The sequence below is a fragment of the Oenanthe melanoleuca genome, chromosome 3 (assembly GCF_029582105.1).
Source record: "Oenanthe melanoleuca isolate GR-GAL-2019-014 chromosome 3, OMel1.0, whole genome shotgun sequence".
In the NCBI taxonomy this organism is placed as follows: Eukaryota; Metazoa; Chordata; class Aves; order Passeriformes; family Muscicapidae; genus Oenanthe; species Oenanthe melanoleuca.
In genome coordinates, this window is record NC_079336.1 from 67,872,259 (window position 1) to 67,890,552 (window position 18,294).

An 18,294-nucleotide genomic window follows, 5' to 3' on the forward strand; every position below is an offset into this window, starting at 1 on the left:
TGACAATCTGGTGCTTCCTCAGATAGTGACCAGAGGATGTGAAACCACGGAAATGACCCTGCGGAGAAACGGGCTGGGCCAGCTGGGGTTCCACGTGAACTTTGAAGGGATAGTGGCGGACGTGGAGCCCTTTGGATTTGCATGGAAAGCAGGGCTACGGCAGGGGAGCCGCCTGGTCGAGATCTGCAAGGTGGCTGTGGCAACCCTGACCCACGAGCAGATGATCGACCTGCTGCGCACGTCGGTGACAGTGAAAGTGGTGATTATCCAGCCGCACGAGGATGGAGCGCCCAGAAGGTAACGAGCAGCACCTCTCAGTGAAACCTTTGTACCTCTTTGGGGTTTTGTCTCTGCTCCTGCTTCAGCCATGGCTCGCTGATGGATGTTGGGTGATAATGTTGTTGAGTCTTAAAGCAGTCTTTTCCTCAAAACCCATATTGACTTGTTATAGAAGATAAAATAAGATCCTACAAGAAATGTAATGGAAAATTTACTTTTATATGACTTTAAAAGGTAAGAAGCAAACTTTAGTGTATCCTGACTGATGTGTCCAGAAAGCTGATGTTACTTCTTTTCTTACATGGGAGAGTTTTATGTTTTAATGCTGAATTTAAAAATGTGGAATCCTTTTAATGAAATTACACCTTGTCTATCTTTGAGATTTCTCCAAATCCTGACTATTGGAAAACATTAGTTTTATTTTTTTTCTTATGTTGAAATTTAATTAAAATAGTGAATTACTAAGTCCTAGAGTTCTACTCACTTTCTACAGATATCTAATTTATCTAATTCACATTAAATAGTGAATTACATCAATGAATTTATCATTTAAAGCAGAGAAATCTTATTGCAACATGAAATAGATGCTCATGCTCAGGGAAAGACTGTAGTAACAATCATTACAGTGACTGTACCAGTGTTTTCGGGGATGAAGTGCATTTTTCTTTCATCAGTGTTCCTTTTTTGGTAACAAAAGATATTTTTTTCTATTTTTTAATATTATGAGGCACAGAAGTAGGAAAAAATTGAAACTTTGTAATAGTGTGACTTTATTTCTCACACACCTTGTCTAGTCAATGTTAATTTGGCTCCTTTTAAATGAGAACTGTACCAGAGTAAATTTAATTACTTCTCTTCTTGTAGCAGGCCAACTTTAAATCTCTTGTTGATTTTTAATTCAACAGAAAAAAACATTAGATGTGTTGCTTTTGGCAAGACAGCAAGCAATAAAATTTTACGTAGCGTGCCGCGCTGTGAAGTCGATGCCAGCTGTATGGGAATGCTGTTTAATTGGTGGCAATTCTCCAAGTAGTCATTGGACTGATGTATGACACACAAGGGCTGTCCCCTGCCCCAACCTGCATCATGATGCCTCCCTTTCTGAACAAAATGCCTGTGAATGTAGAATAACACCGTTTTGCTTAGTTGGATAGAAATTTGCAATTAAGCCTCTCTTTGCTTAGCTTTGCTATTCTCACCATCTGCTTCTGGGTATGAATTTTCACTGGCTTGTTTGGTATACATTTCCAAGCTGTTTACAGAATATGAGCCTAATGAGCTGATCCTTTTATATTGAAGGTAAAAATGTGTATTTTATAGGCCCTGATAGAAAAATACATACTGTATGAACTGCTTATATTGTCTTTGATATAAATCTTCTTCTAGAGATAAAGTGTTTAAATCCCAGATCAGTGTGATACATAGCACCCAAGTCTGTGTGTAGGAGGAGTTTGAACTGAGTGTCACCACACTGAAAAAAATCTGCAAAAACTGCTTCTCTTTATAATTTTTATCATTTTTAAAATTGTGACTAATTACTAAGAAAAATGAATTTTTTAAACTATGTGTCTATTCTAAAATTTTGAAAAAGCATGTGTAGTTCTTTTTAGCTTCACCTTTCTAGTATATATATATATATATATATATATATATATATGTATGTATGTATGTATGTATACAAAAGAAATGTCTCTCTCTCAGATACCAATTTCCCACAAAAAAACCTGCTAATTTTACCCTAGATATTCCCAAAAATATGATTAGTGGTTTTGACTGTCCAGTCTCTGGAGGGTTTTGAGCTTGCCTTTTAGCAGTGTTTATAATCTAAACAGAGCAGAGAGAAAGCAGTTATAGATATTGCATGACAAGTCTGAGAATTTCAGTTGGCAAATAAGATCTTTGACTTTGTTTTATATTAATAAATGAGGGAAAAGAGGAGAGGGCAGAAAGGGATAAGTTATCCTTTTTTGGGATATGTCCTGGGGTGATGTCACCCCAGGACAGGCTATTTTTCAGGAAAAAAGATAGCCTATCACTGCTACTTACTATTTAAAACTTGTGGAAATCCATCTCCCTGTCTCCTACTCAGTTGCTTCTCTTAGCCTTCTGCAGGTTCTTGTCACAGAAACAGAGAATGGCTGAGGTTGGGAAGGAGCTTGGCAGGTTGTTGAGTCCAACCCCATTGCTCAAAGCAAGGTCAGCCAGAGCAGATTACTCATGGACATGTTCACTGGGCTTTTTGTATCTCCAAGGATGGAGATTAAAAAATTCAGTATTTCAGTTTTGGTATGCAATCCCCCTTTCAGTAAGAAAAGTTTTTATGTGTACTCACATGGAACTTCCTGTACTTCACTTTTGCACCTTCACTCCTGTGTTTTCACTGGATACAATTCTTAGTCTGTCATCTTTTTTCCTTAATCACCCCATTAGATATTTTAAACACATTGATAAAATCCCTCCTGAGCCTTCTCTTTCCCTGGCTGAATGATACCAGCACTCTCAGTCTCTCCTCGTGTTTCAGATGTTCTTATCCCTTAAATCATCTTTGATCCTTTGCTGGACTTGCTCCATATGTTCATGTCTCTCTTGTACTCTGCTATCAGGTTCACTCAGAAATTTACAGGTAGTAGTTTTGGATCTAAAACAGGAGTATCTGGAGAACTAAAATCCATTTCACCTTCGCTTGACAAGGAATGTTCCTGTCCTTGGAGGGTCCATGCATGGTGGAACAGGATAGAATCAAACCTCTGTGAGTGATTGCAAGCACATACCTCCTATAAACATTTAAGGCAGGTGTGACAGCTTGTCAGGAGGAAAAATTTTGTATCAAGTAGCTGTAATAATTATCAAATAACACTCAAAGCAGACATACAGATATTTTTGTCATATTTGGGGGTCCATCCATCCTTGACCCACACTTTACAAGTGTCTAGGAAAATGATGGTTAAAAAGCAGGAGTAAGCTTAGCTCCAGTACTTATTGCTTTTATTCACAGCTGGTTTTAGAGGTTTTCTGCTAAGAAGTGATGCACCAGACTATCTGACATAGGTAGGAAAGTACATTTGGAGGCTGAAATAAGTCCCTTGAAAGTTTGACTCATCCTACAGTTTATATGATCTTCTGGCAGTTGGGATGGCTTTTCTTCTCTGTGTTTTAACCTGGTTTCTTGGAGTACACACTGGTAGTTTGTTCTCTTGTTTCAGTTTTCTGTTTTAGTTTTTTGTTTGTATTTTTTTTTTTACTTAAATGCCATAGTCTAGGGTTTCAAATTCAGATTTTGCCCACAGTGCATAGATAGAAAAATACATTCATCTTTGTTTCTAAAAGGATCGGTTGCATTAAAAATGTACATACATTTACAAGCATATAAATATAATTTTAGGGGAAAAAAAAGCTGAGTTTCATGAGAAAAATCCAAATGTATAGCTTTATTAATGCCTTTTATTTTCTGAGATGATCAGCTGATTTCCACTTCTTGAAAGACTAGTTTCTGCTTAGCTTTGTCTGCTGGGTTTTATGAATACAAAGCAATGAGGAATTTCTCTTGGTTGGTTACTGTCACTGGTTCCTTGCTGGGATCAGATTCTTTGTGAATTTACACAGATTGGACATGAGTGCCATGGAGTATCTTGGGAATTATATCCTTCCACTGAAAATGAGTTTCAGGTGTGCAGGGGTGTTTCCAAAGCAGTCCCTTGAAAAATCATCAGCCAAAGTGGAGATCTTTAATCAAATTCTTGACTTGATTTTTTTTGTCTGTTAGCTTACCCACAAATAATCTTCAATCCAGCATTTTAAAAGAAAAGCAACAAAACGAAGTGTACACCCACTGAGAATAAACTATTAGCAATAACCTATTAACAAGGATTTTTTTCCTGCAAACTGTCTTGTATTCATTTATTTCAGCATGAAAATAAACTATTTGTATGTTGAAGGTGCTTACAAAGGCATGTTACAGTGTGATTAGGAAATTACAGAGGAAAATTCTGCTCAATAAATGTCTTCCATTACTTAATGTAGATCCTTCTACTGAAGTCTTGGCAATGGTATATGCAAAAATAATCATGGAATAAGGCCTTTCATTTACTATCCTGTAAAATTAATGAACTTGAGACAAAGCTCCTGCTGTTTTCAGTTTGCTCAAGCAATTAAATAATCATGCACAAATTGGTGCAGAAATCAAAATTAATTGTGTGGCATCAGGTTGATATTTAGATAGAAAGAAGAAATTGCTATTTAAAGCATGAATTCTTTAGATGACAAAGTAATATTAGAACAAATATGTTGGCCATTGTTTTCAGATCTGAATAAATATACTTGTGTCATATTTGTTTCTGTGCTAAGTCTGTCCCTTCAGAATTGTTGATTAGGGATTGTGTGCATTTGAACACAATAATGGTGCTTGTTCTGATTTGCTTTCACTGGTGGTGTTACAGCAGTGTTCAAGGACACTATATCCTTAATCAGCCAAATCCAATCAAGGAATTCAAGCACTTCTAAATCTATTTTAAACTGTAGATTTTGCTAGATTCTTTTTTACTACATTTTACCTATGTGTTTGTCTTAGTTCAACTACCATTTTATATGAGAACTGATGAAGAAACAATTTCTAGGAAATTTAGAAAGTGAACAGAACTTTAGAACTTTAGAAAGCAAAATTTCCAGGGCTGGCTATAAACAGAAGCTGGAGAGCTGAGGAGCAGTAGTTTCCACTGTTTGTCTGAACAAGCAAGAGACTCTTTTTCTGCTGTTGTAGGTAGTTTAGAAAATGGAAATACTTTAGTAACTATGACTGAAACTGCCTGTGGGCCATTTTTAAGTATTACTGCAATCCTTCTGAGGTTGTTTTATTCTTTTGAACCCTGAAAACTCCTTCTTACAAATAAAATAGATGTAATGACTTATTTTCTAGTCCTGAAGCTTGTTCCCCTTGAATGATTATGATTTCTTTGGAAGAATTGTCTTTCTGGGGCTTTTAGAAAGTATCAGATAACCAGCAGAGTATAGAATGTTTGGGAAATGCTTTTAGGAAAGGGAAGAGGCTACTGTGTGATGGAGTTCTGTTATTGTCTCAGGGGTGTTTGCCATAAGCTGGTGGGATAGGGCCTTCAGATTCTTAATAATTATTTACTTATTTAATAAATTAAACCACCTAAACTGGAAAGAAGCCAAGTGTAACATCACGCGAGGCAGGCTGAAGCAGCAAAACCTGAAACTGAATGTTTGGTTGTAAAAGTAGAATTTGGATATACTAAACCTTTTAATTACCACCCCTGCTACTAATCTAAGAAGGCTGAAAATATCTGAAATGTCTAGATTCTGATGTTTTATATAAGTAACTGAAAGAACTATCAATAAGAAAATGTAATTGCACTAATTGGAAGCTGTACTGCTTGCAAAAGTTAATCCTCTCTACCCAAAAAACAAAATCAAATGGTAGAAAATGCTTAATTGTGTTTCTTGTACGAATAAAGTATTGATTTTTTTCTTACTGAGTTATGAATGAACTTATAGTAGGGGTTAATTATAATTGCTAAAGTTAATTATGTGTACAGTTGTTACAGTTGAGCAGAAAAAAATACCCTAAATGCCTGGCAAAGCACTGTTTGTCTCTAAGGAGAGGTGCAAAGAAGAGTTCCAGACTTCTTTTTTCTTTTCTTTTCTTCTTCTCTCAAATCATGGAATAATATTAGAACCATAGAATGTTGTAGCTTAGAAAGGACCTTAAAGATCATCTAGTTCTGTAATACAGTCTGTATTTCTGTTTTTCACATAACAGTACAGATGTAGAGGCTCTTCAGGAGGCCTCTGAATTGCTTGTCAGCTCACCAACACAAAGGTTCATTTTAAAAACTGAATAGTAATAAAGATCAGAAGGACAATGAGTTTATCTTCAAGCAGGAGGGATTGGCAGCTTCATCTCTTTAGCTCCATGGAGGGACTGTCAGAGAGTCATCATTTCCCTCAAACCAAAGTGATAGGGTGGGCAGCAGCCCTGTCTGAGGTTGCTGTAAGCAATCTCATACATCTGTTCTGGTATGAAATTAGTATGATATTAATAAAGTGTAAAATTGATTTAATTTCCATTTTTCTGTATTATGTGTGACTACTGTTAATAGGTTTCTGAGGTATCAGAACTTGGAATTTTTGTCTTGGCTTTTTGACCAAAATTCTCTTAGACCAGTTCAGGATTATGCAGTGTCTTGGTCTTATGCTATAACTAATATAGGGGGTCAGTGGAGTTGAGATATTACCTCCAGGAGGTACTTCACAGTGTCAGGGAAGGAAAAAACTTCCCTTAACTAACTACATCCTAAGTCTCAGCAAAACTAAGCTACTAAATTCTGCTTCTCAATTAAATCCCTATAATTATATTAAATTAATCTGTGTTTTATTATGTGGATTTAATAGATTGCACAATGGGTCCTCAGGCTCATTGTGTCACTTTGGGCAGTGCTGTAGTGTAAGAACAAACATGCACTCTAATGGAAGTGATTGTTTTCAGAAACAAAGTTTGAGTGAGCAGAATGCAGTTGATGTTCTGCTGGACAAAGACTCTTTCTTGAGCAGGATTAGAAGTGTGGTATGAAATGGTGACAGTAAGGGATAACTTACCAGTGTAATAAACTGATGCACACCAATGATTCCTTCTCTGTCCCTACATCTCCTTGCAATACATTAAACTGGAGTTAAATTGTAACCAGGTATTCTAGTTATGTTGATAGCCTAGTATGAACATGCTTGGAATCTGGAGGTAGCTGGGGTCCAAATACTGAAGTTGTACCTAGTCATAGGATTTAGCAGAAAAGGAGGCTTTTGTTAGCTATCAAGGTGCCAGGGTACTGATCATGGTGCATGGAAGCTTCCATCTGTTCCACAGAGATGGATATTTACTGAGTTTAACTGGACTCCCTGTCTAATGTAGACCCTTCACAGAGCCTATTACAGAGCCTTTATATGGAATCTGAAACTAATATTGAAAGGTTTGGTTAATGTACTTTTAAAAATCTAATGCTTGATAATTCTTTCAGAACATAATGCTCCTCGCAGGAACATTTGAATATTGCAGATTCTTATAGTGGACTCTTAAATTTTATTATGTTGTCATAGCCTGCTGGCTGTATCATAGAGTCATGCTGTCTTTAATTGCAGAGTGGATTTATCAACCAAATTTTTAATAGGATAATATGGCTCTTAACCAAAGGTATTAGTAGGAGTTTGTGCTTTATGTTGAAGCATTGATTTAATTAGCACCAAACTATGGTGAAGGGTGAGAAGTGCTGTCATTTCTGATATGTGGATAAGATGTGGTCACATTTGCTTGTTAAATATTGTGAGTCTGTTTTTCAAATGTTATATTGAATATAATTTGTGGAAGACATTTTGTATCCTATACTTGTTTAACATACATTTCAGTATCTTTTTAAAACCATAAAATAGAGATTTGTCTTTATGTTTCCTTTAAAGTGAATTTCAAAGAAATATAAAAAATTTAAATTTAAACTATAAACTATAATTCAGTACCAGTGCCAATGTATATTCTTGCACTGGTGGAATAAGTAACAAAATTATAAATAAAAGATAAAGGTCAAATTACATATTTAAGAGGGAATTGAATTTATTTTTGTGGGGTTTTTTTCATGCAAGATAACTTAGGGTTTCATCCATGGCAGGGAGTGGAGGTGGGGATTGCAGACATGAAGTAATTCCATCTCTGTCTTCCTGATACAGGAGGGAGCTACAATTACAACTTCACCTATCTCAGTATGCAGCAGTATCTGTTCTTTAGGCAGTGCTCGTGAAGCAGTGAAGCATATTTTTTCATATAAATGTTGAAGTGATTAGTTTGGTACTTTTAAATTAAGATTTAAAAGCCTAAGTGACAAAAGAAGCAATCTGAAACCATGGAAATTCTTTTTTGAGCCAGTTAAAACAAGCATTCTAGGGCTCTGTTTTGTATTCATAAGCAACACTGCTGAATTTTTATAGTGATTTGAAACAAGGTTGTTTTGTAAGCCTTTTTCTGCACAAACTGTGTCCTCAATATTTTATTTTTTTTTCATTTGTAGGAAGAATATGTTTTCCTGATGCAAACACAAAATTTTACAAAATTTTCAGTTCTTACTCATTCTGGGAAAGCTTATTGTGTACTATTATTATACCATGCTTTTGTTAATTAGTCAGCAAGCTAAGTCAAAATAAATAGTAGTAATAGTCCCTTTTGCTTTTGAAACCCACGGCTGTTCTTGCTGCACTTAGAGTACTTTATGGGGAGTATCTAATGAGAGGTGCAGTCACAATTATGTGCTATAACTTTCTCAATTACCAAGATGAACTGTAAAATTGGTATCTTAATAACAGAAGTTGGGGAGGGAATGGTTTGTTTCTAATGTCTAAAGCCTATAGGAATGAAGAAGGGGTGAAACAATAATAAGAAATTAGAAGAAGGGAGATAGAAGTTTTAGCCTACATAATTGTTTAACTTCTTCATCAAATAGTGGAAAACTTGGTGTGTATGGTCACATGAAAAGTTTTGCAGTGCACCAAACTAATATTAACCTTGCTGTGTTATTTCTACATTTTTTGATCAGTTTGTTTTGTATGTATAACTTTATACTTAAAAACAGAAAAAGGAAAAAAAGGATTACAGCTGCATTGCTGGAGGCTGTTGTCTCCTACACCTTCTTTGTTACAGGCAGTGAATGAGGCAGGAACTTGTGTGAAGGGAAGAATGATTTTGGAACACAAGCAATTGAAAATCACAGTGGAGAAATATATTCTATATATGCTTCAGCAGAAGAGTTTGCACAGTTCTGTGCAATTCACTTAACTTGACCTTTTTTCTTGGTATTCCTCATTCTAAGAGCCCAACATGTGATTCTCAGAAGTGTGAAACAAGTTTTAAAAATCAATACATGGACTGAGGCAGTTTGAAGTGGTGTTCTGAATAACTATGGCATTTCAGGGTGAGGGGAAGGCTAGAGATATACCGAACTGACCCTCTGAAACCATGTGATCATTTTATAACAGTGATTTCTCTGTAGCACCATTCCACGTCTGTGAGAAGAGATTATTAGGGTGATTAGGGAAGCTCAACCCAGAAAATCATGACTGCAAAATTCTGTGATGCCTCCCGCATGTCCAACTATGATTTGTCAGCAGAGGTTGGACATGTCAGATCTTATTGGTGCATCTTACAGTGATATTTCTGATAAAAGAACAACATTGAAAAACCAGAAATTCTGAGTTCTGCTTTGGAACATCCTAGCTCTTTAGCTCATCTTCATCAAGGTGTCTTCCACCTTGTATTGGCTATTGATCTCCATTCTGAATTCTTTCATCATCTGTATTTTTCAGTACTTTAACTTTTTCATGTAGTTGAGTGCCACCAGGGACAGAGATTTAGAGCTACAGGATAAACTTGTCTATTTGCTACTAAAAAATTCAGCAGAATGAAACATTTGGCTGGATCAGACTATGCATATACAGAGTATGTAGAATGTAATTGCTACAGTTGCTCACGGGTCTTCCCTTCAAAAACCTTGAATAAGGCAGTTTGCTTTTTGTCTGACATTTTTTCTTTTAATCTGTTTATCAGAACACAGCTAATGAAAATATTCTTTGGGAGGGTTGATTCAGAAGCTTTAACGCACAGTGATTTAATGTGTGAGAATTTATACAATTTACTTGCACTGTACATTTGTGTTAAGTCATTTACGCCAAGATATTTTCAGGATTAAGACTGTAAACTCTTTACACTCTATTCCACTTTCTCTAGGTGATTTTAATTTAGTTGCAAATGATGAATGTTGGTTTTTCAACAAAAAGCAAAGCTTGATCAAGACTCAGCTGAGAAATAGGGCAGAATTGTAGTTGAGATAGAGGAGCAAATTTTCTTAGTATTTCTTACTTAAACTTAATGTATTGCTTTGGAAGTATTTAGAATGTTGTCCTCATAGATATTGATTTAGTACACACTGCTTGTCAGAAAAATAATGGAAATGGAATGCTGAGAGTATAAAAAATCTCCAGTGATAATCAGTGTTGACTTAAAGGGTGGCTGAAGCTTCTGATTTCTGAAACAGTAATGCTAAATTATTGAGTGCAGTCTGAGTCTACAGCAAATATCCCACAGGCACACTGATATTTTGTGGAACACTACTAGTACTTTTACCTGATTTTATACTGTCTGTGAATACTGTTAGTATTTAACCACAGCCAATGTAAACTTTAAGCAGAAGTGGTAAGCCAGACTCTTCCTTCCACTTCCCCATTTCTCTTCCAGGCTTGCAAATCACTGGGAAGAGAGAAATTAGAAAGTATACTTTGAAAACAGAGGAAAAAATATTTAGGTGCCAATTAATCATTTGCATTGTAGGCTATGCTCTCAGTCATTTGGTGGGGATAAGGTGAGATTCTAAAGAAGAGTTCTCAACTCCACTAAGACACATTTAGTTTGCTTCAAAGCAACAAACCTGTTTCTGAAATTTAAACAAATCAATGGTGTTTTAGAAAAACTTGATGCTTTGTGATTTCTAAATATCTTGTCTCTGAAAATTTGTATTATGTAAAATTCAAGCTGCAGATTAATTTATAAAAGTTTAATATGTTCCCTGTTTTGAAGGGCGAGGAGACAGTTCAAAGATCTTTGAGCACATGACAGCAAATCTTTTATTCTGAAATTTCTTCTACCTGCTTGACGTGCCTGTTTTGAAGTGTTCGAAGTATAATGCTGTATGAACACCTTAGGGCACCTGAAATCAAAATATGTATATACTTCTGGCTGTGAATGCAAGATATCTCTCTCTGTTCTCTCCTGAGAGACTGATGAGCCTTTTTCTTTGTCCCACAGGGGTTGTTCAGAACTTTGTCGTATACCCATGGTGGAATACAAACTTGACAGTGAAGGCACCCCATGTGAGTATAAAACCCCTTTCAGAAGGAATACCACTTGGCATCGGGTGCCGACTCCCGCTGGGCAGCCTCTCTCTCGTGCCTCTCCAATCCTAGGAACATCTGACAGACTGCAGTGCCAGCAGCTTCTCCAGCAGGCTCAGACAGCCATTCCTCGTAGCACTTCCTTTGATAGAAAGCTGCCAGATGGTGCAAGGTAATGCACTCTCTGCTTCGTGCCTGTCCTTTTCCTAATGTGCATTACTTTGGAAATCTCTGCGGTCTAGAACGTTGGTGTCTTGTTTTTTAGACCTTCTTTTACTGGGTTTTTAATTCTGAGGTTGTATTAAATAACATTCACTGGACCAGTCTGCTTGAAACAAGTGACTTTTGGTTTTTGTGGTAGAAGTGGGCTGTACTGGGGATCCTACTGCTGAGGACAGCTGACCTTTCCCTTTAGTCCCACGTCAGTGAAGTGGGAAACTGCCTTATAACTTCTGGATCTTAACAATCTCCTGTTCCCCACCTTTTGGAAGACTGCTTAAACAAATATTGAGTGTAAATAAAATGAAGTCATTCCTTTAAAAATTAATTATTTAATCTCGTTACCAAGGTATTGGCATAGTTTCAAAGGGTTCTGTAACTCATTACCAGCCCTTATGCTTTGCTTTGCTTTTAATTAAACAAAGCAGAGCTTGTGATTTGAATATGTAACACCTCTTAGATGATGGGATGGTATCCTTAAATGTTAGCTCTGTTCTAATTTAATCATAATTCTTCATAAGATGAAACTTTGTTTTTAAAGATAAAAATTTGCAAATACATTTGACCTTTGAATTTTTTAGGAAAACCATATGTCTTAAGCAGAACTCTATCCTTTATTGTTTATAATTATTTCAGCTCATGCCCTTATCTATGGAGTGATGTAGTTCTAATTTCCAAAGAAATAATTTTTGCATGTTGAAAATATCTGAATGATACAAAAATCTGAAATATTAGTCTTAAATGGGTTTAAAATAATTCTGGATTAAATCATTAAATGCCACTATTGCTACATTGACTAACTTATTTAGTAGAAAAAAATTAATGACTTTCTACATTGAAATGCACACAAGTAATAGTAGTAGGGATTTTAAAATATGTCTCTTTCTTTGTCTGGGGAAGAAAGACTCCCAGTTATGACCATTTGATCATTTGTGTTCTCCTTCTCACCTACCTCCCTCTCCACCCCCTGAAAAATTGGGACATGCATTTCTGAAGCATTTAAATACCGTTATAGAACTTAAGCTTTTCCTAATGTCTTATTAATTAAATTCTCAATAACATCTAACATAAGGAGACAATGTATCAAATGTCTAGAAATACCTCATCCTTTATGAAGCTTTATTAAGCACACTGTATGCCAATACAGAAAAAAAGGGAAAGCTTTCTGACATGCTACTCAATTCCAAAAAGGCTTCACAAGCATAAGCTGCACTTCTCATAGCACTCAGCAAAGCATGTAAGAAAATGCTTAGACGGAGTCTACTCTTATCATGAAGAAATTCCTGTATCACTTAAATAAAACATGTGCAGTGCAGGAGTGCTGTTCTGGGGAGGACATGATGCAGAATGTAAATAGTGAAAAGGGAGGAAAATTGTGGATTCTGGCATGTAGGTCTTGGAACATGTAAAGAAAGGTGCCTAATTGGCAAGGTTTTTCCACATGGGAAGAGGCATAGTTGATGATTTGCCAGAGAGATGAGCTTAAAACAGAAGAATTTGAATTAAGGTGGATTAATACTTAAAAGTAGTCTTGCAAGGATGAAAGTGTATACTCAGTCTAGGAAAATGTTGAAGAGATTTTAGAGGGTCAGAGACCCAGTTTAAGAGTGCAAGCAGGGAGAAGCAAGTTGATAAAATCGGGAAGATTTAATAGCTGATCTGAAAATGAGCTAAGGCTGAAGTCAGCTATAAAATTGTTTGGCTTAGAAGCAAAAAGAGGAAGAAACAGAATAAATGTGGACTAGATATAGTAAGAGACTCAAGCAGCAAAATTTCAACTACTGTGACATATAATATTTAGGTGCCTAATCCCTGGAGTGAAATTAGAAGCTGAGAGCTGGACACTTGTGCTCCTAATACAATTCCTGAGAATGAAGTGCTTTGAGGAGGCAATCTGAGTATTTTTGGTGCTCTTCAAGGAATTTCCTCTACTTAGTCACCTAGGAATACAAGGATATCCTTAAGCTCTACTTCTGTTTTCACAAAGTGGCTAATTCTGTGACAGCTACTCGTAGTATGTGCCTAAGTGAAGCTTCAGGCGGACTCACTCTTCTGATTTTTGCACCAAGAAGTCTGTGTGTACTTTAGTCCCTGAGTCACACTTGTAGGCAATGCACACACCTGGAGTCTGGAATCCATTCCTGAGAACAGGTGGTTGGAATTTTTGTGTGAAGGAACTGAGTGAGGCAGTCATTGATGGGATTTCTCTGGTTCTCCTTTTGTAGCCACTCATTTTTTTCTAGGCTAAAGGCTTGACACTTGTCCAGCAAATGAGAGGTTAACATATTTCAGCCTTGAATCAGCACAAAGCAATATCCTGGCTTTGAGGACAATGTCCTAAACATCAGCCTGGAGGGTGGAAACACGTGGGATCATAATTTATCCATTCCTCAATGCTGGGTCACTTAATCTGTGCAAAAATGCATAATTCTTGGTGGTAATAACAAGTTCATGGAACTGAATTAAGCTATAGCCTATTGACTAATTCATTTAACTGAGAGAGGTTCAGTCCTGTCAATACTTGTCAGAGAAAGACATGCTGAAAAATAAGATACTACACTATTTATTATTTGTTGGCCATTAGGCAAAATATAACACCTAATATCTTTAAACTACAAAATATAAAAACTACTGTCTTTAAAATTTTCAAGCTGAACAGCAAAGTACCATATTGAAAGGTCATGTTCTTGAGAAAGTGTTTTGCATAAAGAAAAAGAGCACCTCTTCATTTCCTCCCTGAGTACATACATTCATTTCTACATGAAAAAGAAAAGGGGGGAGAGAAAAGAAAAAAAAGATAAACACAGGGAATTGAATTCAAGATAATTTCAAGATAATTGAAGGAAATTGTATTGTAATTATGGAACGATGTGCACAGAAGTAAAGGAAAGGATGTGAACAAACCCAAATTTAAGCATTAAATTTCAACTGTCTGGAAATCTAAGAAAACTGCTTAGAGACATTAAGACATGAGGCTTAAAAGTTTAAATAATAAGTACAAAATAATACCCTTAATGAAAATGGTTTTTTGTTGCTTTTCTATGTCAAGAGATTAATGAAATGAAATTTTAAAAAGTATTAGAATTGCCTCTTCCAATTTTAGAATCTTTAAAATTGGAATAAGTGCCAAGGAACTAAAAATCATTTCTGATCCACTATGAGAACTTCCCACACATGAATTGAGAGACCTAATCCAGCTGCTTTGACTCCTGAGTAATCCCACTTATTCAGAACTAAAGCCAGATCTAAGGAAAATAGGATTTGGCACTTAGTCTTTCTCTTTTTCTGCCTTTTTATATATTCAGTTGGGAATATTTTATTTGTGAATAAATACTATGCTTTAAAAATTCTTGTTAAAGTTTTATGAAACTGAGATAAACCTTTTAAATTCCTCAAATGGATGTAACTAAGTGTTCATACTGCATCTGTATTATTTATTAAAATGAATGCATTTGATAAAAGAAGCACAGCACAGTTCAAATCTGAAACCCCACAAATACCTCAGTGCACTGTTAATGGCTCTAAAATCAACATTACAGAAGTTCTCCAAGCAACCAGTCCTCATCCAGTGACCCAGGACCCAGCGGGAGCAGCCACTGGAGACAGCAAGTGGGATATGACGGGTATTAGTGATTTTTAAAAACTTGTATTTAAATCTTGCAGTAGCTCCCATGCATCTTCTTTCTTAAGCAAAATTTTTATGGGTGTTCTAGGTTTTATTTTCAAACACTCTTAGTATCTTTTAAGATGTACAGGTTTACTGATCTCTGATGTAACATGCATGGAACTACAATTTTAGAAGTCACCCTAATTTAACTCTTCAGGACCATATTTTTAAATTCAGGTAATTGAGAAATGGTTCTTAGGTTTATTTTCCCAGTAATTGGCCAGAAATCATCTAGTTACTCAGAACCAGAATAAAATAAAAATACTTCCTCCTCCTGCTTCAGGATTTGAATTTGATTTAAAAAAATCTTATGGACTTTGAAGGTTTTATTTTCTGCTGTGTTTGTTTTGGTGACAGTCATTCCATATGTCTTCAAAAAAGTAGGAATTTCAGAGGTCTCTTCTCCTTAAAAGGCTGTGCATAGATGGTCCTTTTGCATCCCTGTTAATCCCTTGGTACAAAAATTTCAGAAATTAGCTATCTGTATGTAAAAGATCATCCCAATATAACTCATGTTATAAGAATATTATATGAGACATCTGTTCTAAACTACTTTAAATTTATGACTTTGTTGTATATATACAGCTGCTGAAAACAAAATGTTCAGCTGTGGCAGTATCTACAATAGAGCAATATAAAAGCATTCCAGACTTCCCAAGTGGCTTTCAGAAGCTACTTTTCAGAAAAAAAATGTGAATACTGAAAGCATCAGCTTGACTCCTTGAAGCTTATTAATGCTTTGGCATGATTGATTGTGGATAAGATATTCCATGTAGCAGATATATATGCAGTATCTTGTAGACTCTTCAAGGAATTTCACATAACTCAGTGAAATCTCTGGCAGCTAAATAGATGCTAATAATTCACATAAAACTGTAGCTTTCTTTTTTTTTATTGACAGTCAACTCATCAAAATGGATCTTGTGTCATTTTTTCCAGCACACTTATTTCTAACAGCAATCTAGGTTTTAGTTTGTTGCTTTGTGAAATGTTTAAACTTTTGCAGTATAATACAAAGCAGTAGATCTGGTACCAACTCTCATATTCTCAGCATGAAACCCTGCAAAACTGCAATTACTTTCTGTGGGCTTAGATCACAACGAGGCTGAGCATATATTACCATGGTTCTTCACTGCAAAAGCCTTTGGGTATATAGCCCCAAGAATAAATTTCTTCTTAAAGTTCAGTGTCTTCTTGGCATGCTCACACTTCAGATATAACAGTGTGCTGATGAAAAAAATTACATGCAAATATTTCTATGCAGAGTTTGGAAATGTTTGGGAATTATGATTATTTTAAAAGGTCACAAAATACTTGCTTTTAAGAGTAAAAAGTGGTGTAGTTCATCATGTAACTAATTTTACAGGATAAAAAACTTAACGGTTTAATTTTCTGCTTACATTCAAAGATGCCAGTCCCCTTTACTCCATGAACATCACCAAGGTTCAGGCTCACTGGAGTGTGAAGGAGGCAGAGAACGAGAGGAAACTTTGGAAGGAACTAGACATTCTGGTAATAAACCCCACTGTATCTTTCAAGTGCATGTTCTTTGCAATGCAGTGCCTGTTGAAGTGCAGCCACCTCCCCACGTGGAGGTTTGACTCACAAAGAGCGTGCGATGTGACAGTGAAAGCAGGGACTATTCTGACATGCTGCAAAGATACCCGTGTCTGATTGCAAGGAGTGTGCAGGTTTGGAACCAGATGCTGAGTGGTGTGCCTTTCTCCATTCTTTTTGGCAGAAGCCAAGTGGCATGCACCATCAACCAAAGTCCTGAGCTCCTACAAAGACCGAGCTTTACAGAAAGAGGGCAGTGGCAAGGAGTCACCAAACAAGCTGTCACATGTAAGTCTTCCTTGGATGTCATTCAGAACTCTAAAAACAAACCAACCCCAAAACAGCAACAATGAAAAGCTACTCTGGACTTAGAGAAATAAATCCCAAAAATACATTTTAGTAATTTCTGAAGGCCACTGTGTGTTTTGGGAGGCAAAGATTATGCTCACCCAGATGTGGGTTGAATCAAGTATGCTTAATCTGTGTTTACAAACTCAGAATTCCAAGAGGGCTTGGGTCTGGGGCATTGAGGAAATAAAACTAGTATAGTCTCCACTCAGCTGTGAATTTACAGCTTCATTTATACTGGCTTGTTTAATCTGTGGACCATTTAATTACCCTTTAAAAGAAAATAAAATTATATTTACCATACTGCTTTTCATCTTGTGTGAAATACCCATGGAGTGTAATTATCAATAAGCTCTATAAAAATGTAGCTTGTATGTTGGGAATGCTGAACAGCTTTTCTAGTCTACCTTGTTTAGTAGCTTGTCTTCAGTAATGGAAAAATCCTCAACAGCCTAGTGATGGAAAGAACATTATGATAAAATTTGTTACATAGAAAATCCTGCTATATGTAGTAAGAGTCTGTGCACTGTTTGTAAACTTACATTTTATGTGTGAGCAACAGCGTAGGAGAGGGAGCTTATGAAAAAGTTAGTCACCCTTCCCTTTTATATCCTACCCAACAGAAGCCCATTTGCCATAGTAGAAGTCCATCTGCCTTTATTCTGGCTACTGTCACAGACATAAGTTAATCCAACTCTCTATAAAATTTATTTTAAAAGATAAATAACAAAACCTCTGGTCTTTATTGGCACAAAAGTCTGACGTAATTATTCCACTTCAATAGCCATGCTTAGTTTAGGGTCTTATGACTTAAGATACTTTCATGTGGTACACATACATCACAATTGGCTTCAATTTAACTAGCCACACATTCAACTGGATTTGATCCAATGAGCTGCATATTTCAGTCACACTGAGAAAAAGCCAGCAATAATTCAGTCTTTGGTGTTTTCAGATTTGCAGTAGGCCTTGTTTAAACAAATGCTTCTATCTTTAACAAATGCTTACTTTAACTGTTCAGAAATGCAATTTTATGGATGTTAAGCAGGTCCTATAATCAGAAAATTCAATTCTGATTTTAAGATTTGTGATAGAAGATGGAGCTAGAGCCTTTTTATTTGCAGTGACATCAACCTTTAATGTGTCTAGCCAGCTGTGCAATTCATTTCACAGAAGCTGGTGGTATAATTGGCTCTTTTCATACTTTGCAGTTATATGATAGCATACTGTAAAAAAAAATAATTAAATGGTTTTTGAATGGCACAAGTGCAGTAATTTATATGAAA

The 18,294-nt window shown here is 36.1% G+C and overlaps 1 protein-coding gene across 3 annotated transcripts in view; it reads left to right on the plus strand.

The window, feature by feature from the left end:
* Positions 1–18,294, plus strand: part of SIPA1L2 (signal induced proliferation associated 1 like 2) — a 122,673-nt gene that overhangs the window by 81,030 nt on the left and 23,349 nt on the right. For all 3 annotated transcript variants that reach the window (XM_056487126.1, XM_056487124.1, XM_056487125.1), the window contains exons 10-14: positions 23–297; positions 11,132–11,389; positions 14,976–15,059; positions 16,512–16,615; positions 16,845–16,948. In XM_056487126.1, the coding sequence (XP_056343101.1) occupies positions 23–297; positions 11,132–11,389; positions 14,976–15,059; positions 16,512–16,615; positions 16,845–16,948 (825 nt within the window). The remainder of the gene's footprint in view (positions 1–22; positions 298–11,131; positions 11,390–14,975; positions 15,060–16,511; positions 16,616–16,844; positions 16,949–18,294) is intronic.